Genomic DNA, 22,615 nt, shown 5'->3' on the forward strand with positions numbered 1-22,615 from the left:
AATTGATGGTATAATAAGAATGCTTTTAGTGCCGACTGTCCAAAGTAAGTACATCTATGGTAAAAACTTCGACATACAGTTTTATATCATGAATAAACTTTATGTTTCACGAATGACTAGCCTGCACACACATGCTTTCCTTCAAACAGAAAGTAGAAAAAGCACAAAGACCTGTACTTTCTCTTCTTAAACTTTGACCTCCCGTGGTCAGTCGCCAGTTCTGGTTCTCATCTAACTCTTTATTACTGTTGGAGGAGAGAATTGTTTGTGTCTTAGTTGACATATAATTTAAGTTTATTCCTCAGAATATAAACTTATTTGAAACCAGAAAATAAATGCAGTTTTCCAGATACCAGAATAACGAGAATGAAAATGCTTAGCATTCAAAAGCGAATGAATAAATGAAACTCTAATAACAACAAGAATGCACAACTATGAAGCAAAAAAAGAAAAAGAGAAAGAGGAGGAAGAAATCTATCAAGTCAGAGTAAGATGTACTTGTAAGTAAATTATTATTATTATTATTATTATTATTACTGAACAAAAAATCAGTAAATGAAAAAAAGACTATGAAAAGGTCCAAGAACAATCAGTAGCACTTAAAAAGCTTTGGGATATAAATATTAAGTTCTGGAATAACTGTAAGTTTTTGAATGACAGTGAGAAGAGCCAGTTGTTTAAAGCTCTGTAGATCTTAGAGCTCTTCTCCCTCATGGCCTTCCTGTGGAGCATGTGCAGCTGCAGGATGTGTGTGTGTGCGCGCGTGTGTGTGTCACAGGGAGGGGAGTTATTTCCTGCCAGCGTTTCTCCCACACTAATCCCCCAAAACCTTCAAGTCATTTATAACTCCTAATGCCAAATGTTGTTGCAGAAATACTTGTCTTATTTTCTGCCAAATCCAACACAGAAATATTCCTTCCGTCAGATTCCTAAGCTCTACATTTGTTATCGTGTGTTGAGTACGTAAGTATATATGTATAATATTTCAAATGCCCTGTGTGGGAGCAACGCTGTCTGATTTTTGAGGAGCAGCTTTCATGTAATTTCCTGTCTGTTTCACAGTGACTGACAACATGTGCCTGGGGACTGACTGACTGGTTGATATTGTCTTGTCGACTACCTCATCACACAACTATGCTGAATGTTTGTTTCAGGATCCAACAAACAGTGACTCAACATCCAGTACCATTGTCTGAATACCTGGGATTTTTGTTTCTTTAACCCATGGAAGGAAGCTTGAAAGCACAGGACAATAGATAACAAAACATCTCAAAATGTTGGCCCTCTTCCATATCTTCTTCTCAGTACTCTTGAGGATCCCCAGTGAACTTTTTGACTAAAGGGTACAGCTAACGAAATGTGAAGCAGCCACCCTTAAGAAATATGTAGTCAACTAGGTGTGGCCGTGTTAAAACCTCGACGACTTCGACATGCGTTCCATGAATGTCAACATAATTGCAGTTTATTTTTGCTCCAGGCCTTCATAATATTTCACAGTGTAATTAAATGTGTTTGCTAAGCCTGTGTTGTGTGTTTAAGACATCAGGGGAACCCACTGAGACTGAGATCTTCCTCTCCCAAATATTTTATTTTGGTTCTTTTGCATGTTTTTATTTAAATAACATATTCATACACTGTGCAGGTTAATGTAGCGACATACAGCTTCAAATGCTCTGTGGGGATACAAAGAGTATGAATTAATATTTTAATCAAATTATGTTTTAGGAAAGTTGAGTACTGTTTTGTTAAAAGAAAAAAAAAAGGAAATGCAGATAAATCTAATTTTATATCCAGGTTTGTATAAAAGAGTGAAGTTAAAAAAAAATTACAAAAAGACATCAATCTTGCAGCTAAATCAATTTTGAAGAGCTGTTCAGTAGATTTTGGAGAAGTCGAAGTCAGACCGAGTGATGAATGAACTCACAGTTTGTTTTAGATCTGGACTTTGACTGGGCCGTTCTAACTCATGCGCATGAGTTAGAATGTCTAATCAATTCCAACGTATCTCTGGCTGTGTTTAGAGACTTTTATCCTGCAGCTTCTAACAAGTTTTATTTTATTTTAAGCTCCATCAACTCCCCCAAACAACTCTCACTTTTATGTCCTAGCTGAAGAAAAGTTAATCCACAGCATGATGGGCCCACCAGAACGTTTCACAACAAAATGTTTGATTTGCAAAATGTGCAGTTTTACCCCACACACAATCTTTTACTTGTGGGTCAGAAAGTTCAGTTTTGGTCTTATCTTACCAGAGCACCTTCTTCCACATGTTTGCTGTGTCCCCAACAGCCTATTGGAAGCTGCGAACAGGACTTCCTATGTCTTCCTACTCACCACTCCCCAATGGACTCTAAGCAGATTTGAGCAGTCATTATTTATCACGTAACTTGCAGTTTGAAATCACACAGGGCTCTTCAGAACCATTGCCCAAAGTGATAAAGATCGATTGAACGTTAAAATACACAGCTTATAAAAAGGCAAATTCTGCCTTTTTTATGCTTTATTTTTTTAAAACTTCACTTACAGATATGCTTTTATTTAAAATTATGTCAGTTTTGGTCATCCATGAACAGAATGACGTTGATTATAAAAGCAATAAATTTTTTACATAATCCTTCCTCTTGATCATTATGATGCTAATTTAAATTTTTTTATTCAATTTGTAAAATACGGGATCCTTCATTTCAGTACATGTTTACATTACTTCTCTTAAAGGTATTTGTGTTCTAAAACCCAATATGACATTCAGAATAACAATAAAGCAAAAATAATTGCTCTTTAGAGGTTGTCCATGTCTTGGTAGGTTTGATATTTACATTTTTGAACAGAGCTGTCAGATATTCAAACCTTGGATTATTATTTTACTGTATAAACCTGTTTTAACTTCTCCTAAATCTCCTAATTCTCTAACAAATCTTCTTCATTCAACAACTGGATTTAGGCATAAATTACACTCAGATGCTTTTAGATGTTTTCGACTTGTGTCTTGAAAACCATGTCTCTTATGCACTACTTTTCCATGTTCAGCTACATAAAATTAAAATAAATGCATCTGAGTTCTTGGTTTAACATAACAAAACAATAAAAAGTGCCTATGTGATTTTGGGTGTTATTAACAATGAATAATAACGATACATATGTAACTGATGATTTTACGACTTTATTGTTCTTTCAAGTTTATTTTTATATCTAGGTCACTTTTTATTAAATGAAGGGGCATCAGGGAAACAATGCAATGTTTCAATGTTTTACCCCCAGAGGTCTCTTTGTTTTGTTCACCATGTGTTTCCGCTGGACAAACAAATCTGCTATTTTAAAGGTTTTCATGGAAATATGTCTAAATATACTTTGTCTTTTGATTTTTAATAGTAAATGTCTTTTGACCTCGCCAGAGGTGATGATGTAGTGAAACAAGTCTAACTCTAGCTCCAAACTAGATTTTTTGATTAGGGTCAAAAACATTAAATTTGATTCATTTTGTTTCTGCAAAGTTGCTAAAAATCCAAAAAGTACATTTTCTTCCCATCCAATACATACAAACTTGTAGACTTCAAAACATGTACAAAAAATTTAATAAATAAAAAATAAAATGACATTACAGTGAAAAACAAAATAAGGGAAACACTGAGAATGGAGATAAAGAGAAATCAAATTGCAGCGCATGAAAAACAATGCAAGAAAATGATGAAGGGACACCAAAATGCTCTGACCAATTTAAAAGATATTTGATGGAAAAATTAGCACAGAAAATACTCAACTTGGTCAAATTGTGTAGCCTACATTTTATGAACATAAAATATAAAAGTACAAAAAAAACCCCCACTAAATACCAAATGATCCAAAAGGTACAAATAAATATATTTTATTAAATTATAAAACAGACTCTGACCTAAAAAAAGTTATTATTACGCACTGATCTAACAGCGCTGAGATGCGTTTGAGTGCCTTCTAACTGTCCGGAAAGCCCGGTTAAATCCAGCTGAGGCTCCTACCAGTAAAAAAAAAACTGTCGCGTCACTTCCTCAGTCCATGCCCATCCCTTTGGAAAGTAGGAGGAAAAAAATAGAAAAAGAAAAACTCACACAGGGCATACGACTGCGAGAAAAGAGCGAGGGAAAAGTTGGGAAGGAGGAGAGGAAAGCGAAAAGACAAATGAAAAAGGTGGACTCTGCAGCGGGAGCCAGGACAAAAGAAAAACAAACTATTTGAAGTAAGTTTTTTTTTTCTTTTGAATCGCTCTCTGTTAATCTTGGTTAACTCAGTCGATAAGCGGAGTTTTGTGTTGATTCAAACGTTTCTCTTAATACTTTTAAGACCAATTCTTCGCGTTTTAGAATGTGTTAATGTCGTTTATATATGTTTTGAAGTGTTAGGAAACCTAAAAAGCAGCAGAGGGCTGGGCCTTGAAGCCCCCTCCACTGATACATTAACGCACTCAGTCCCACTCCCGCTTTGCGCTGTAACGTCAGTCAGTTATTTTAGGTTATTAATTATAAGTAAGATATATGTTGAAGTCAACACCTACAGTTTCAACGATTGGTTAAGCTGCTTTCCGTTTTTTCGTGGCTGTAAAACTTTTCGATGTGTTGTGTTTTGTAGAGAAGGTTACAGTCTTGTTTTTGTCTTCAAGCAGCCCTGAGGGCAGAGAAAAGTATGTGCTAACGCTGCACTGTGTGCTTCAAGTGCAAGTCTCAGCATGGCCTTCACAGCCGGACCAGTGCCAAAAGGCTCATAGGTTTCCCATACTGCATTACACAACCCAGCCGCGTCTTATCAGGAAGTGTCTTTGTGTTTTGTCTCATTTAGCTCGGTCTTCTTTCCCCTAATGTTTTTTCCCTTTCCACCCACAGCTTTCCCCCCACAAGCCATGCCACTCCACAAACCATCCCGGGCCCACCGCCTGGACCCCACCATGATCTCCGCCCCCCTGGGGGACTTTCGCCACACCATGCACATCGGCAGGGGAGGCGACGCCTTTGGAGACACCTCCTTCTTGTCCACCGCTGGTCCCAGTCCGACCACTTCCGAGCTGAGTGGTTCTGGGATCTTGCCGGCCGCTGACCCGGAGGTGGTGGCGAACCACGGCGACCTACGGGTGGATGCTGCACAGAGCCCACAGCTGCAGCACTCGGAGTCCGTGTCTTCCTTGACCATGGACCTGGACCTGGATCTGGATCTGGGTCCGTCGATCCTTGGGGACGTTTTAGGGGTGATGGACAGTTTGTCGCTGTGCTCCAACGGGGAGGCCGTGCTCAGCCCAAGGAGTGACACATCAGTGGTGGAAACGAAGGCGATCAGGGGGAACATGGAGACGTCCGTGAACGGGAACGGCTTGGATGAAGACGGCAGGATACCAGACGAGAACGGATTGAAGTCCAGGGGGCTAAAACCAAAGGTGAGGTTCAGTGACAAGCGAGAGGAGATCATTCGCCAGCCATCTGAAGAGGAGGAGGGTCAAACCTATGACCTCCACGACGATGAGGATGATGACGATCAGCTGGGATGCCACAGCCCGGCGAGAGACGACAGCGGGAGGAGGAAGAGTCCGGCGGGAGAACCCGAGTTGAGCAACCACAATGCAGATTTGCCTCCCAGTCCTTCTTCATCACACAGCTCAGAGTCGGACGGGGTCACCGAGCTGGACAGGAGGAGGTCAGAGAGCGTCCACTCAGAGACTGAATCGGAGGAGGATGAGGAGGAGGAAGGACGGGGCTACTCATTTGAAGACGAGTCCGATGATGAAATCGGTCTATAGGGGACAGGTATTCACGTTCCATGTGAACAGTTTGAAAATACCGTCGAAGCCAGATATTTACATACACCATGAAAAGAAACATAACCTCTTTTCTCACTGTCTGACTTTAAATCAAAGCGTTTCTTTCCAGTTTTAATTACTTTGGTTGATAATAATGGCATTAAAAACAGCAAAAGACCACGGGGAGATTTTGAGTGAAGCTGATCAAATTAGTATTATCATTCACAGTGAAAACTGTCCCTTGATCAGCTTAGGGCAGATGAATGGGCCATACAAAACATGTTTATTACATTTTTTGCACAAAATCAATCTTAGATAATGAGATTTTAGTCTTATTAGTTCAGTCTATTTTGAGCAGAATGAGCTGTTTTAGGGCCTCTTGTTTCTTTAATTCAAAACAAGCTGCTGCTGGCTACGCCCCCCAGAAATCAATGTTTACACATACATGAAAATGGCAGAAAACAGATGTGCAACTATTCAGTCGTGCAGCTTTGAAAAGCAGAAGTAGAGCCTCCTGTATAACCAACAAGAATAAAACAAGTGGTTTTTGGATGGTGAGTCGACAACAAAATACTTGTCTTTTCCAGCAGCCATTGTACAGCCAATACAGCTGTAAACCCAGCTGACCAAAGGTGCTGGAACTCAACGCAGGTTGAGTTCCAGCAACCCCTGCTTTTGGCAGCTTTTGGCAGAGGTAACGGACTGGACTTTGCTGGGGTTGCTGTGAGGCAGTAGCATTTATTTGTGACGTTACATTCACAAGATTTTTGAAACAGCTAATTTTTCAGACACCAGGGAACATTAATGTTTCACTGGACGCTTTTTTTAAAGTGCTTAGGTTGTTTTTAGAAACAGTTGAGATCAAAGTAGAAGTACAAAATGTGAACCTTGCATAACAGGTCCCATTTAAAGAGCTAAATAGTAGATTGGCAAAGCCCTGAGGGATAAAGAAACTAATCTTTGTAAAAATATCATGTGGTCAGAAAAAACTAAAATTAAAAGGTTAGGCCTGAATGAGCGTCGTACGTAATACAGAAGAAGGCGGAAGCTGGCAAGCCTGAATTATGGAGGTGACAGTATGATGTAAGAGTGTTTACTGGAGGAGGGACTAATCTATGAAATAGATGGCATCTTGAGAAATGAACATGTGGAAACATCTAGACAGCATCTCAAGACATCAACCGAAAGGTCAGTGCTTGGGAACAAATGGTTGTTTCAATTGAACAATAACAGCAAAATTTAAGAAAACAGGCTGAAAGAAAAGAAAGTCAATGCACAGGAGTGGTCATCACAAAGCCATAATTGTATAATTAGTGGGAAGAGCTGAAAAGGTGTGTGCAAGTAAGCCAGCCTCGGTTACACCAGTTCAGGGATGAAGAATGGGCCCAAACTCCAGCAAACTGCTGTGAGAAACTCGTGGAAAGAAACCAAATACTGAGGAAATGTATGCAAATGTCTGAATTTGAAGCGGGGGAAAAAAACGTCTCGTCCGATTTAATGTCAGATAATGAAGGGAAAAAAAGTTTGTCTCTTTGTCCCGCGTCTGTAAAAAGATCCGGTTTCCACTGTATTTACAACATATTACTTAATTTACCACTTTACAGCTAAATGGGACGCAGAAACAATCTGAATGTAAAGCTAAAATAAACAAAGGTGCACGAGTTAACATGTTGCTCAACTGGAAGTTACGGTATTACTATAAACAAAGGTAATAAGACTTTGTATCATCTGCTCACTCAAACAGCAGAGAGTTTTTAGCACTTTGATCTGCTTCATTCAGCTGGAAACTTTGCTGTCAGACTGAAGCTCTGTGGAAAGTTTGATTCAGGATAAATGGATCAGGTTGTCATGATTAAATCTACTCTTTTATATCCAATTTATAGTCTGTACGCAGTCAGTGCTGTGTTTATGGACCTTTACCTATATGTGCCTTAAAGGGACTTGTATCCTTTGCCTTATTGTACTCCATACTGTGCTATATCCTTGTCTTATTTGTCCTGCATTGCGTGTTTAGAACAGCCTCCTTCCCTTTAGCATTGCAGCCCACAAAGGCGTTGTTGATAATGAGTTACTGTGAATTTGTCACATTCCATATCTGGCAATGTGAGGCTTTCTGGTTCCGACCAAAACCACATCTGAGATGGTTTTATTTTTAACTTCCCAAACTGTCCTTCAGGCTGTAGCGATGGTATTTCTTCTCGTTAGAGGAAGACAATCATGGGACTTAAAGGTCGCTCATAAATCAGGACAAATTGTGTATTTTTGAACTTTTTGCTTGCGTAATTTTCTTGGCTTAAATGCTTGTTGCAAAATGCTGTAAAAGGGAGATACCATTTTACCTTTCTGCTGAAAATGCTGGTTAAAAACCCCCCCTCAAATGTCACTCTGTGGTTTAATAAACATTACAGTAAAAAGAAAGTTATTATTGGCACCAGCTTTGACTGCCTCTGATGCCAGGCTTGGATAATGTGAGGGTTTGGGATGCTTTCTCCAACTGCTCTACACTTTATTAGGAGTCTGCTATTTTAATTAGGCACTTTGACTGGGGTGGCTACATATCAGGTTTCCTGCCACAAAGAAAGGAAAGGGCTTGTAAATGCTACCTCCAATTAAAAATGAGCAGTTATGTAACTTTATTTGTGTTGCAATGTGATGATGGTCATCACATTGCACTGCACTTCAAAACAATTTCCTTCTTTTAAATGATTCTTATGTTCTTATTTTAGTGCAGGACCTTAAATTATTCACTCAATTTTTTCTCATTTTGTCACATTCAGCGTATTTTTCATTGAGCTTTTGGATCAACATGAGTGAAATGAAAGGAAAACGATGCATGATTTTCTAAATTAATAAAAATCTGTAATGTTTAGCATGCATTTGAGTTTATTGCAATACCCAAATAAAATCCAGTGCATCCAACCACCTCAGAAGTTTGTTAAACACTCCATCTGTGTCCAGTTTAATCTCAATGCGAATCCGGCCGTTCTGTGAAGATCTTAAGAGAACAACGGCAGCAGACAGTTCAGGCAGAATGTCACGGAGACGTTTAAAGCAGAGTTAGGTTAGAAAACAACACCCTACAAATCTCTCAGAGCTCTGTTTAATGCAACATTACAAACTAAAAACAGGGCACAACTGGAAATCAATGGTAACCGTGGATGAGCTGCAGAGATCCACAGCTCCAGTTGACGAATCTGTTAACACCAGTCTGCAAATGACAGCCTGGAGATAGAGGGGTTTTTATTCTTACCAATTTCCTAAATATATCCGCATAAAGTTTCTACAAAAAAAAAACCCATAGTGCAATGATTTATTTTCCTTCTGTGTGTTTTTTTTTAACCAACCCAAATCATTTTATATTCTGTTTTCTACAGTGTAGGAAAAGTATTTATGCTTCAAGGATTTTAGTTGAACTCCTGCAAATAAAATAGTTCTTTAATTTGAGTGTAGAACAGACAAGCGTCAAATGTAAACTTCTAGGCCTTGCTGATTTAGTGGCTCTATACAAATGTTATTAAAATCTTGGACCAAAATGTCTCCCTGATTTGTAAAGGTAGCTGATCTCCGTGGTTGCAGGACAACCATTAATGGTGCACCATGCAAATCTGACCTCTGGAAAAGTGGCAACTAGAAAGACATTACTGAGAGAAAGGAGGAAGGAAGAAAAAGATTCTGAGCAAACATGGAAGAAAGTGATCATTTGAGAGCAGTAAACTGTATGTTATAGAAAAACTAACAGTACACATGAACTCACCGTAAAACGTGGCAGAATTATGACATGGGCATAGATTTCTTCGTCTGATCGTAAATTATTACTTTCTTTATGGAGATAAATATGACATATGCCCAGAGAAAAAACTCTTCAACAGACTTGAAACTGGGGAAAGATTCACCTCCATGCAGAATAATGGCAGTGGGATGGTTTAGTGGAAATTATATGCATGAAATGGTTTGAAAATCTGTTTATGAAAGCATGCTAACCATTCAGCTCCACAAACTTACTGCGAATGAGGCAGTTTGCAAAGAATTAGCATAAGTCACTATATGTGAAAAACAACCAATCAGAGCAGCTGTAACCTGGTTCTGCAAAGTATTGACTATATTATTTAAGTATTGACTATATTATATTATTATTTTGACTATAATATTTAAGTATTACAAAAACCCAAAAAGATTAAACTGACACATTACTGTGTGTTGATCTAGCCATTAAAATCCCAATGAAATATTTTACTGCTAGATTATGTCAATCACTGATGAGGTAAATTGACTAATTTCTTCTCATCTAATTACACTGTGAATATTCTTTTAGCATGAAGTAATTTTTTCTTTAAGAGTAGAAACAAAGCAGATCATAATTTAAACTGTTTACTGTTAGCGTACAAGAGGAAACGTCTAAAAGGGTTTGTACATCTGTAGAACATACAGATAATTCATTATGCGCTTTTCTCTGCCAGTAAATGTCAGAAATAGTTATTACTTACATAGCCAGGTTATATACATTATTACAAGTTCCATTCACATATTTACGACTAAATGTAAAACACACTCACTCACACACACACACACACATCCACGGCCTACACAGATATAGTCCTGAAGACGTTAAAGCCTGACAGGGCGGTGGAGATCATCACGCCGGGCATCTGTGGGTGCCAGTGGATCTCCTTGATCTCCGACTGGCCCTGGTGCAGGAACAGCAGCTGCGGGGGCAGATCCTTCACCCCCTCCACCCTGGCGCCCACGTCGCAGGACTCCACGGAGAGGTCCCACTGGCTGATGACGTCGTCCGCCCCGGAGGCGGCGAACACGCTCGAGTCCACCGGGCTCCACTCCACGGACGTGATGGGGCCGCAGTGCTGCTTGAAGCTGGCCACCGGACGACCCGTCTGCAGATTAAAGACGCCGGTTAATGTGGGTCGGCCATTTTATTACTGCTCTTTAAAAAGACTGACCTCCTGATTCTGAATTTGGCCGATACCAGTTTTTTTTTTTTTTGGCTGAAATGTCACTAACTTTAGCAAGAAAGTCGCTGATTTTGTAACAGTGGGGCGACTATTGTTAACTGCAAATATGCAGATGTGACCTGGTGGTCCGGTCTCAGTCAAACCTCTCACTGCAGAGTAGAAGAGGACAGAGGCCGATTTTTAGACTTTTGCTGAAGTACATAGATCAGTATCGGCCAATCACCAATCACCCTTAATTAAGAAAATTGGGGCTGATGAATTGGTGCACCCCACATTTTATATGTCCACATTTGGCCGTATGCATGTTAACTTTGTTTTTGTGGCAGCATTAATGGTCTTGTTTGACTCCTGGAACTGCAGCTCAGTGCATTTCCAAACGGATTAAAAGAAGGGCGGCAACAATCATCTTAATTATTGTTGTAAAATTGTGTAACAACCATGAAATGGAGTAAGGGTTTGTGGTTAGTTGAAACTGGATAAATAACAAGGCTGCAGACAATCTGATGCAACATACAAACCTATAAACATTGTTTTTCATGTCACAATGATAGAAATTTCCTCAAGTTTCAGTGGGAATCGTCTGACATATACAGGAGTATTTGGAAAGTTTATTTACTTCAGTAATTCAGTTAAAAAGCAGGAGGTTGTTGTAGATTCCTGGTTTCTATCTGCTTTACTGATCGTGGCTCAGAGCTAGAAAAAAATCTCAATTTAGTTTTTTTTTAAATATGAAAATCGCAATCAATGAAACTCACCAAAAAGAAAATTTAACAGAGAAATGTAATTCAATGGGCATAAAATGGCCTGCAAGCTGCTTGTTTTGCCTGGAGTCATTGATACCAAAGTTATTTGCTGAAGAAGCTGCATATTAATAGAAAGTTTGGTTTCAGGAAAAAATGTAGCGCAAAAGGTGGAAAAGCAACAAGGATAACTGCAGCCTGGATGACATTATGAAGCAAACCCATTCAGGAACAAGTCTTCAGATAAATGTTACGTTTGAATTTCATATGGGAATCACCGTCCAGAGCTTCTCCACTGGAGAAACAGTGGAGAAGCACAAATGGTCTCAAAACAATATTGTCGTTTATTGCAATAATTTCTTGAACAATTAGTCCAGAAAAATTTGTTATTGTGCCCAAGAACCAACACCTGGTTTAGTGATCATGACATCGCTGTGATTTATGGACCAGCAAACATGGATATAGTTTTCAGTCAGCTTTTCAGTAAAAAATACATTTTTAATTTGGTCTTGTGCAATAATCTAATTGTGTGAGAATTTTGCTGTAAGCCATAATCATTAAAGGTAAAGACATAAACACTTGAAATACATTAATCTGTACTTAAAGTCACTCTGAAATATACAAGTATTACCTCTCAAATTTAATTACAGAAATAAATTCAGTTCTATAAGTTATTCTAATTTATTGAGGTCTTTCTGGATAAAATGGTGTTGGGTCTCACCTTAAACTGTCGGAGGTCCCAGACCTTCAGGAGTCCGTCGTCCCCTCCTGACAGCAGGAACGGCTCGCTCCTGTTCCAGCTGATTACGTTGATGTCTGACGAATGAGCCTCGTTGGCTGAGAGCATGGAGTTTGGCGGGGCACGGATATCCCAGATACGGATGGACTGATCAACAGAGCAAGACGCAAAAACCTGGAGGAAGAAATGAAACGTTTCAATTGTTTAAACTTCAGCAGTGAATCACAACCAACATAAACCAAGTCTGAAACAAAGCAACTGTTGTTCTTTTCTTTCTTCTTCTTCTTTTTGGCAAAAGGCTCAAGCCAGCCTCAATTTGCAAGCTCGTCACTCCCAAACCTCAAACAAGATGAGGACTGTTTCAATTTTAGCTGCAACCTTGTGTTGCGACACAACTGCAGCGCACAAGGTGTTCTTTTACAATAAACATACTTTCATCCACTCAGTGGTTTCACTCGACACGCCCTGTGTTTTACTTGTTTTTTGCATTTCCCACAACCAAAAAACCTGCAGAGCAGGTGAGCTCTGCGTGACATCATTAACGCATGTCTAATCAAAGATTTCATGTACTCATCGCCAACTCAAAGCCGTCACTCCTTTCATCTGAGAGGAAAAGGAAGAGAAGAAGAATCCAGCCCTGTGACTGTGACCCGCAGTGTCTTGACGTACTGTGGCTTCGGTGGGAGACCACTGCAGATCCTCCACCGACTGGCTGTGGGAGCTGAACGGTCTCTGGTCGATCTGCCACGAGGCTCCACCTTCGCGAGGCTCCCACACGTGGATGTTCTTTCTGCAGTCGCCGCTGACGAGGCGACCTGGTGAGGAAAACGCAGGAGAATCCATTAAAAATCCAGTCCTTATGAGTTTTTTTTATAGCTCTGATGGACTGGATAAAAATATCAGGCTTTAAGATAAAGTTTCCTTAATTCTGCTGCAAAATAAAATAAAAAAAAAGAAAGTGTAGTTGCTTTTGTAAGGACCTGTATTTATTGATAATCAAGTAGGGCAGATCGATAGCAGTATTTAGTATCTATGCAGAAACCTATGTCCCTTTAAATAGTGTTTTTGAATTTGCATTCTTAGAATAATCCGAGTTTCTCTGGAAAAGATGCACCGTTCTATTAAAAATCAAAGGAACAAAATCAACCAGGGATCACTTCCTGCCACATTTTTAAATCTTCAGCTTAGTGACACCCTTAAATTTCCTCCATTTCAAATGCTATCCATATTTAACTTTGTAAACATTCAACTCAACTGAAAACCCTTTTTTCCTGTTTTACTTTTCTGTCATTTTAATGCTTCCTACATCCTGAAGTCATGTTTGGATTTGATCACCAGTTTCTCCTTTCAACAGGATCATGGCGTGAAATCCAGCTCAATTACAGCCTCAGTTTTTGTTATTTTTGGCCTCAAGCAAAAATTCCTGTTTTTCTTTTTCTTCCTTTTGTCTTCAGGAGGAAGTTTGACTCACCTGGGACTTTAGGGGACCAATCAACTGCGAAGCCTTCACTCATGTGTCCTGAGAAGCTGAACAGTGGTGTAGCTTCTTTCTGCTGCTGGACGAACGTCGCCATGGCAGCAGAACTGTGGACGGCCTCCAGCTGAGGTCGAAGGTCGAATATCTCTACCTGTCCCTTGTCCGACCACACTGCAGCCAATGGGAGCTCGCCACACTGGGTCACCTGAAAATGAATTCAGTCAGTCATTAAAGGGGGCCTGTTATAATTCACGTTTTATATTTACATTTGGGTTTGAAACGCTCAAGAAACTCAAAAACAACAACAAACAAATAAAATCGTCCTCATGTTTTTTCAAAATAAGTTTATGTTTTTGGCCGTGTGACAAATTTGCCTTTTTAAAAACTATCCAATGGTTTTTAAAATGCTGTGGCGCTACCCAGCAACCCAAATGGAGCACCAGCATATCTGGTCAGCTGGTTTTACCACTGGGCTGTACAATGGCAGCTGGAAAAGACAAGTGATTTGCTGTTGACTTACCATCCAGAAACCACTTGTTGCATTCTTGTTGATTGCGCAGGAGGCTCTATGTCAGCTTTTCGAAGATGTACGGTTGTATAACTGTGTATTTATTGCAGCCATTTCCATGTGTGAGGGTAAATGTTGAGTTTGAGGGCATCGCCAGCAGCAGCTAAATTGGATTTAAAGTTACAAGAAGCCCTACAATGGCTCATTCTGAAAGGAGCTCAAATTAGGCAGAATTGTCCAAATAAAACCTCATTATTGAAGAATGATCATCTGCAAGAAATGTAAAGAACATATTTTGTAGAGCCTACAGACTGACTAACCTGTTAAATAAAGCAAATTAGTTCCCCTTTAAAGAAAGTCTGTGCCGCAATTATAATTTACTGATTAAAAAAAAAGTCAGACTTACTCTAACTCTGTTAACCCCTCCATAGTGAGGCATCATGGCCAGTTCCAGCTGTGGCTTCTTATCCTCTTCCTCCTCTTCATCGCTTTCCTCTTCATCGCTGCTTTCCTCCTCTTCGTTTTCCTTCTCTGTTCCATGAAGGTTGTGCATGCGCATCACCAGAAGTCTGCAGCGAGAGGGGCACATTTTCCAGAAACGTGAACACGGAGGAGCTTGAGAGTGAAAGTAAAAAAACACCCACCACCTTCTAACAGACTCGATTTATGTACAAGTTCTGACAGATTTTCAGTGAAATCCTGACTGGCAGGTGAGATTTACACGAGAGCCAACCTGAAATCCACTCACCACAAACAAGTCTGCTTTTATCTGGGTGTATTGTCTGTTTTTACCACCGACAGTCATTCATTAATGTAGTCATAAATATAATGTTGCACAATATGAAACAGAGCCAAGAGGAACTGTTCAGAGTTTAACTAATGTGTTAGTTCAACATCTTACTGAGTTTAAAATAATCAAAGGAGGACTGTTTAGTTTATTTATAAGATGACTTCTTAACACAATAGGTTGGATTTTATTCTGGTCTTCAGAGTAAAGGGGTAAATATACAAATGCAATGCAAAGATTGGCGAGTACAACACTTCCTCTTCCTTTTACTTGTTCTCAAAAGTTTAATAAAAATTACATTTCTATTTTTACATTTCTTTTCAGTTACTACAGATGCAAATATAGGCATAAAGTTCAACAATTATTTACTTTATTTATATTATTTATGAATATTTCCCATCTATTTTGTCATGAGGACAAGATAAGAAAAACACAAAACATACTAAATCTTCCAATGATAGGTCACAAAAGAGAATAATTGGTATGAAGTGATTAAAACTATGACTTGACAAAAGTTAAAATCGATAATTTAGGTTAATTACTGATTAAGAGAGAGAAAAACAATGCATTTCTGCAGTAACTTCACACCTGAACATGTTCAGAGCCTTTAAAAAGCATTAATCCCCTTGGATGTTTTACAAAATTAATCACAATCATTTGGCTTTCCTGAGGGAAAAATAAAAATACACTAAAACTACTTTAATGTTAAAAAAAATAAAATAAAGAAATTAAATAATATGTAACATAAAATAAATGTAATTTATAATTTGTTTTGTCAAAAAAGCCTAACTGTTGATCATCATGGTGCTGTTAAAACAATAAGATACTTTTTTAAAGCCACTGTACAATATGAATATAAAATAGTATGTGTTATATTAATATTAAACACATAATGTTCTATATGTTTTATATTTATATTGTGGTCTCATGTTAAAAGTTTTTATGGTTGATTGTAACAAAATGTGCAAGAATGCAAAGGAACAAAGAAACGAGCTTATGCAACAAATTTCACAGTGATTAAGCTTAAGACAAAAAAAAATCAAACACAAATACATCAAACTTCAGTAATCTGGTGAAAAGCTGCACATGCACATTTCTGCACATTCAACAAAACAACAGTTTTATGGATTTAGCTTCAATCTGTCCGAGAAAAGAGTAAACAACTGACTTGGAGTCTAAGCAAACACGCAATCTGTTTTTAAGTGCATACTAAAACTACAACCAGTCCTGTTAACTTCATGTAAACATTTGCTTTCTGCTCAACTAAACAAGCACAGAGAATCCTTTGCCATGTCTATGTCCCAACACAGGAACAAGGCTGGATCAGATCAGCTGGATGAAAACATGCGGCGGATGTAACATTTCTGCTGCCTCTCGAGACACTCCCTTCCCACTCTTTCCTCCACAACAAAACAAGAGCAAATGGTTAAGACAAACACAACCTGCAGCTTTAAAAAGTTGTTGATATAGCATCATAGATGCACTAGAAACAAAGCAACACTGATCAATGCAACTGGTGCATTTGTGAGGATGCACACAGATTAATTTAAGCTAAGCTCCAGTCCTTTGTGATGCATTAATGTGAATTTAACATGCTATGATCACCTTAACTCCAGTAAACACTAAGCAGAAACGATCAAGACGGAAGACAGTTTGACAAGTGATGATGTGAAAATGAGAGGAGAAATGCAGCCAAATGTGTCCCAGCTCAGTATTAGAAACTCCTTTGAGATGGTTTAACTTGTGAGAAAACAAACAAGGCTTTTCACTAAACCTGCCACAAAAACAAATATTGTTGTCCCCGAAGTTATTGCCATAAGCAGCAAGACTGTTGTTTTTATATTTGCAACTAATAAAATGGCAATGGCACAATAAATCAAGAACACATTCTAAAAGATTGATATACTTTAAATTCTAATGAACATTTAAAACTGGAACCGGAAAACATTTTAAATACCCAAAATAAAAAACAAACAAACAACAGAAACGACCAATAAAATCCATTTTGAAATCTCTGCAAGCAAAACTGTCTTTCAAACGAACCAAAGCACCAGACTGAAGACTTTTATCATCCAGGTTTTGGTAGAAAGACAAAAATAGAAGAGACAAATGATAAACCATGTGAATGGATATTATTGAGCTCATTTTAATTGATCACATCCATCCATTCCTGGTGCCCAGCGGTCAATGGGGAACTAATTTATTACATGATTCATTCATTTCTTGATTACTGCAACAGGCCTGATAACAAATGTTAATAATGATTAATAATGCTATTTTTCACTAATATTAATCATGTATATAAAATAACTGAGATTATTTTGATGCGATCAATTGTTTATTACAGAGTGTAAAAAAACAAAACAACTTTCCCTCAATAACCTGAACTAAAACTACCAAACAATCACCAGAACAAATAACCTCTGCCACGCAGGTATTTACAGTTTACCCATCATTTCTCTTTGGTTTTGTTTGTACCATAAATGTGCAGCAGCATGTGGGAGATGTGCAGCAGCATGTGGGACATGTGCAGCAGTATGTGGAAGATGTGCAGCAGTATGTGGGAGATGTGCAGCAGCATGTGGGAGATTTGCAGCAGTCATGTGGGAGATTTGCAGCAGTATGTGGGATATGTGCAGCAGTATGTGGGATATGTGCAGCAGTCATGTGGGAGATTTGCAGCAGTCATGTGGGAGATTTGCAGCAGTCATGTGGGAGATTTGCAGCAGTCATGTGGGAGATGTGCAGCAGTCATGTGGGAGATGTGCAGCAGTCATGTGGAAGATGTGCAGCAGCATGTGGGAGATTTGCAGCAGTCATGTGGGAGATGTGCAGCAGTCATGTGGGAGACGTGCAGCAGTCATGTGGGATATGTGCAGCAGTATGTGGGATATGTGCAGCAGTCATGTGGGAGATGTGCAGCAGTCATCAGTCATGTGGAAGATGTGCAGCAGTCATGTGGAAGATGTGCAGCAGTCATGTGGAAGATGTGCAGCAGTCATGTGGGAGATGTGCAGCAGTCATGTGGGAGATGTGCAGCAGCATGTGGAAGATGTGCAGCAGTCATGTGGGATATGTGCAGCAGTCCTCTGGGATATGTGCAGCAGTCCTCTGGGATGTGCAGCAGTCCTCTGGGATATGTGCAGCAGTATGTGGGATATGTGCAGCAGTCATGTGGGAGATGTGCAGCAGTCCTCTGGGATATGTGCAGCAGTATGTGGAAGATGTGCAGCAGCATGTGGGCTGCAGTGCGCTGTACCTGTTCTTCGCGGCTGTTTCCGCCTGCGTTCCGGCGCACAGCAACATGGACAGCGGCAGCTGCTGCCTGCCGTCTCCGTCTCCGTCCTTCACCACGTCGAAGCTCAGACACGGAGCACCTGAAGGAAAAGTCAAAACAGGGAAAAACCCTCAGACTCTGGACTGAGGAGCACATCCAGCAGGCCGGGCCTGAACTCGCCTGTTTGGCACTCGTGGTACACGCGGTACGCGGAGCGGTCCATCTCCAGCTCCTCTCCGGGCTGGAGCGGCTCGATGCCGGGGACGTACACCTTCTTCCCCGCGTCTCCGTCCACTCCTTCATCTTCCATCTCCACCCCTTCGTCCTCCTCCACCTCTTCCTCCATCTCTGCCATCTCGCCTTCTTCTCCTCGGTTTAACGCGTGCTCATCGGCCGCAGACATCTTGGAAGGGTACTTCCGGGTTATGAAACGCCCACGTGGTTTGAGCGTCCTCCCCCTTCCTTTCCCTCCTCTTCCTCCTCCTCCTCTTCTCCCCTCTTTCTCTCTCTCCCACCCTGTTTACGGGAATTCAGCTGGCCTCTTTGGCGCTTGGCTCCCCGCTGCCAGGAAAAAGCAGTCTTTGAAAGATTTCTCTCGAAAACATGACACCAGACTGTTGGCTGTATTGTGCATGGTCAACCTGACATCTCCAGAAAGCCTCCCCCTTCTGTATATATGCTTTCTTTCTATTTGAATTTTTTTTTAACCGGGGTCATCTGTATTCGGTGACCCACCCCAAGACAAGGTTTCAGTGAATCACAGTTAAGCCTATTTACGGAAATTATGAAACCTCCTGACATCAGTCCTCCTGTTGCAGACTGGAAACCAGGGCTTATTCCTCCAGACAGGCAGACAGACGTCTTAAATATTTATGCATCAGACTGGAAAAGGTACAAAGAAGCAGTTCACGTTTCAAAATTTGAAGTATTTCTGTCCCCATTTTTTGCAAATATGTGTTTGTTCCTCCTTGCAAAAATCTTGTCACAAACTCATAAACAATGAACATGCCAAACATGGCGCTTCCATGGCGACAGCAAGGCAATGCACGTCAAGGGTGAGGACAATGGTACAGATTACATGTCTGGGTGTGTGTGCAAGCAGGGGCAAGTGCTCGCCTAAAGATTTCACTTTTATTCCTCTTATAGTTTCAGACAGAAGCCAGGCCGCCGCGATGCATTCCTCCCCCGTCTGCAGCTTATCTTTGAATTTCTTTTTTGCTTTCACCCGACATTTCCACATCACAGTTCACCTCACATGAATAGATAAAGGAATCTAGGGGCATAAACAAAAGCATCTCAACGCTGAAGGGGACCACCAAAGCATCCAAATGATCTTGCAGGAACAAAAAGTAACTTAAAGACCACTTTGTTCAAACGAAGCAAAAGAAAGGATCTCAAAGACGTGGAAGCTGCAAAATCATAGGTATGAAAAGAAGCATTTTACTGTTTCAGTAACAGAGCATTGATCCATGCAGCAACATTTACTGTCTTATAAATGCTAAACTATTGCCCTCAGATTTTCAGCTCATTCACGAGAGCTAATGCACTCTTCCATCTTAGACAAACAACAAAAGAACCGTAATAATAAATATAAGTTACTGGATCACTCTAATTTAAACCAAATGCTACAATACCTAAAAGTCTTTAACTTACATTTACTTACAGGAATAAACTCTCACAACATTCATTTGTAAACAGTGAGGCAACCACAGAGAATGGCTTATGTGCACCGACTAGCTCAGTTTGGATCTCTTGTTAGCAAGGAAAGCACAATTAGCTGGAGCTTGTGGCTTTTTTTTCAACCAAGAGAGTGACTATAAGGTTTTATATATATTTGATATAACAAGAGCAAAGTTAGCTGACTTTTGGCATTTAATTCAGCTTGTGCATATCACTTCATTTTAGCAAAGCTTACTGCATCGAAACTCAAAAATAATTCATTCAGTGCCAGGTAAAAGTTTCATTATTGTGCAATAAAAAAAAATAAAAAACAAAGTTGCTACCAGTAGAGTCCAAATAACAGCAACAATAACAAGGGGCTCCAGAAAGCCGCTGGACAAGGCCGGGATCGAGATCTTCCACAGGACGATGGAGGTTTATTGTCTATCATTTTTTCAGGTTGGTCTTCCTCGCGTCTGATGGCTCGAGTGGTCAATAGTTTGCCCCTCACTGGACCGTAGTCCTTCCTTTCAAAAAACGGGGGCAGCGTGGGCGGGAAACAAGTTTCAATTGAAGGTGAGCAACCCACCTGGAGCCACCGGGCAAAAAGTTCTGATGTTAGATTTAATAGTTCTTCTGGGGAGGAAGACAACAATGGGTACTGCTTGAAATCCGTCTCCTCCTTGAAACTCTGGGAAGAGGAAATGACGCAATTAGAGGCTGGAGGATTATTAGAGAAACAACTCAAGACAAGTCATAAAAGCTGTGACATGTACAGCTCCAACTCCTTCTATAAGTTTACAAAACTCATCAAATTTAGTATGTCAGAAAATTAACAAATGTCCCTTTGTTTTGTAAAGACTAAACCTCATACCTCTATATTTTTGTTCTTTTCAACAATTCTATCCAGTGTCTGCTTCAGCTCTAAGATGAAGGTGTAATTGAGATGCTGATCCCACAGGTTTGTGAGGAGCACATGCCAGGACTCTACGAGAACCACTGCTGCCGAGAACACGCAACACTGCAGGGAGACCTCAGAGTTAGCAAGCACGACACATGACGAATCACCACAAGAACCACATCAGTGGCACTCGAGTGCAAGTGACACTAGAGAGCACCTGCAGTAGCAGTCTGTTCACAAATTCAGATTTTTTTTTTTCTTTCCTAAGATCTGTAAATGATTTGGGGAGAAAGGCAATAATTATCCATGTTATGGAGTCAAACATTATCCCAAAAGAGGAGGTTGGTTTCTATAAAAGGCACCAGCAGTTTTATGACATGCGAGACTCCGCTCCCTCTGTTTAACTGATAACTAAACTCACCGGCTCAGTTTCGCACAGCATGCTTCGAGTGTAGTGGTGCACTACACGATAATCTTTAGGGAACACAGACCGCTGGAGGAGAGAGAAGTAAAAAAAACAAAGATCAGAACTGATTTATCTTTGTACTGAAGTTGATAAAGTGAGGCTTATCTTTTGTAATTGTTACAAATCTTCTAGGTGACTAAAAAAAAAAAGCAAAACATCACATAGTTTGATTTCCCTCTCTGATCTGGCACGCTTACTGACAAGATGCTATTTTCTATTCCTTCACATCATTACATCACATCCTCACTGACGAAGGTGTTGATTTTAAAAAAAGTAAAGACTTACAAATCCATTTGGATTAGAGTCGATTGTTGCCTTTATGTTTTCAACACCTTTCCGGTCAAAGTCACATCCACCACATTGGACGATGAAGAGCAGCAGCAAAAGTAGACCTGTTTGACACATGAGTGAGGATGAAAGGAGCAGATGACATTCAGATAATAGGTGGAAACTTTCTGTGGTTTCTATCTTCTCGAGCTGCATACCTACAAAGAAACGTTTCGACATATCCTGTGTCAATATAGCCATTTCTGCAGAAAACAGACGAAAATACTCTGAGCTGCGGTTGTATCACCAACTCCAACTCCAAGACATTAGTGTGGCTGAGATGGTAGCGACACATGCAGTGAAAGTCTGCTGTAATACCTGAATAAGCATGAGCAAGAGTCTGCTCTACAAGTTCTACAAGAGCGCACATGGAAATAAAAGTTAAAGTCAGTCACTGGACGATTTCTCACCTGGCATTTTATCTTTCTAAGAATGGACACTTCTCCATTTCTCTTGTTGACAGCAATCACTCTTCAGCTGTGTCACTCTGTGAAAGGCAAAGTTTCCTCCTCTGTGGTTTGTTGAGGTCTCTGACAGAGCACGCTTCTGCCTTTCCTCTCTCTTAGCGGTCGATGTTCAGTCCCCTTGCTCACATCCCTCAGTGCATTCTCTTCTTTTGGTTTCCTTTGGTACTTTCCAAAATATGACCCATTAATCTCCACAAGCCATCATTCTCTTTCACTTTGGATTTTCCCTCTAAATCCCAGAGTGGCTCCAGCCTTCTTTCGTTTTCAATAGATTTTTTTTGTTCCCCCCCTTTTTTTTTTTTTTTTTTTTGCACTACAGACCTTGAATCTTCCTAAATTTCAGAAGCTCCTGGTTTCCTTAATGAATAAAACGGCAGAGACGCGGGCCACCCTCCTCTTCCTCTGGTCACTCCTTGTGTTCTCCACTCAGACACAGGCGCCGTTCAAAGTGAAAGTGCTACGCTGGATTGCCTGCCCCTGTTCCCTTTAAGTCCCGGCCCCTCCCACGCCACACGTTTTACCTCACTATTGACTGACCCGGCTCC

The 22,615-nt window shown here is 40.1% G+C and overlaps 3 protein-coding genes across 5 annotated transcripts; 1 reads left to right on the forward strand and 2 right to left on the reverse strand.

Moving 5' to 3' along the window:
• Positions 1 to 3,937: 3,937 nt before the first annotated feature.
• On the forward strand, positions 3,938 to 8,678 carry cdc42ep5 (CDC42 effector protein (Rho GTPase binding) 5). Its single transcript, XM_055047512.1, has 2 exons — positions 3,938 to 4,210; positions 4,851 to 8,678. The coding sequence occupies exon 2, from the start codon at positions 4,868 to 4,870 to the stop codon at positions 5,753 to 5,755; it is 888 nt and encodes a 295-aa protein (XP_054903487.1). The 5' UTR covers positions 3,938 to 4,210; positions 4,851 to 4,867; the 3' UTR covers positions 5,756 to 8,678.
• A 1,024-nt stretch (positions 8,679 to 9,702) lies between these two features.
• Positions 9,703 to 18,653, reverse strand: grwd1 (glutamate-rich WD repeat containing 1). The gene is made up of 7 exons (XM_055047505.1): positions 18,431 to 18,653; positions 18,233 to 18,350; positions 14,593 to 14,755; positions 13,673 to 13,883; positions 12,871 to 13,016; positions 12,184 to 12,375; positions 9,703 to 10,644 (listed from the first exon to the last, which is right to left on the reverse strand). The coding sequence occupies exons 1-7, from the start codon at positions 18,651 to 18,653 to the stop codon at positions 10,336 to 10,338; spliced, it is 1,362 nt and encodes a 453-aa protein (XP_054903480.1). The 3' UTR covers positions 9,703 to 10,335.
• A 20-nt stretch (positions 18,654 to 18,673) lies between these two features.
• Positions 18,674 to 22,595, reverse strand: zgc:174888 (uncharacterized protein LOC558116 homolog). Of its 3 annotated transcripts, XM_055047518.1 has the most exons (7): positions 22,014 to 22,595; positions 21,762 to 21,806; positions 21,562 to 21,668; positions 21,232 to 21,303; positions 20,784 to 20,930; positions 20,499 to 20,600; positions 18,674 to 18,811 (listed from the first exon to the last, which is right to left on the reverse strand). In XM_055047518.1, exons 1-7 carry the CDS (start codon positions 22,018 to 22,020, stop codon positions 18,674 to 18,676), a joined length of 618 nt encoding a protein of 205 aa, XP_054903493.1. In that variant the 5' UTR covers positions 22,021 to 22,595. The 3 variants fall into 3 exon arrangements, with proteins under 3 accessions (XP_054903493.1, XP_054903490.1, XP_054903491.1); XM_055047515.1 differs by lacking the exon at positions 18,674 to 18,811 and having other exon boundaries at positions 19,671 to 20,600; positions 22,014 to 22,588; XM_055047516.1 differs by lacking the exons at positions 18,674 to 18,811; positions 21,762 to 21,806 and having other exon boundaries at positions 19,671 to 20,600; positions 22,014 to 22,585.
• Between the last annotated feature and the right edge of the window lie 20 nt (positions 22,596 to 22,615).

This window comes from Poeciliopsis prolifica, unplaced genomic scaffold (genome assembly GCF_027474105.1).
Source record: "Poeciliopsis prolifica strain line A6 unplaced genomic scaffold, Auburn_PproV2 SCAFFOLD026, whole genome shotgun sequence".
In the NCBI taxonomy this organism is placed as follows: domain Eukaryota; kingdom Metazoa; phylum Chordata; class Actinopteri; order Cyprinodontiformes; family Poeciliidae; genus Poeciliopsis; species Poeciliopsis prolifica.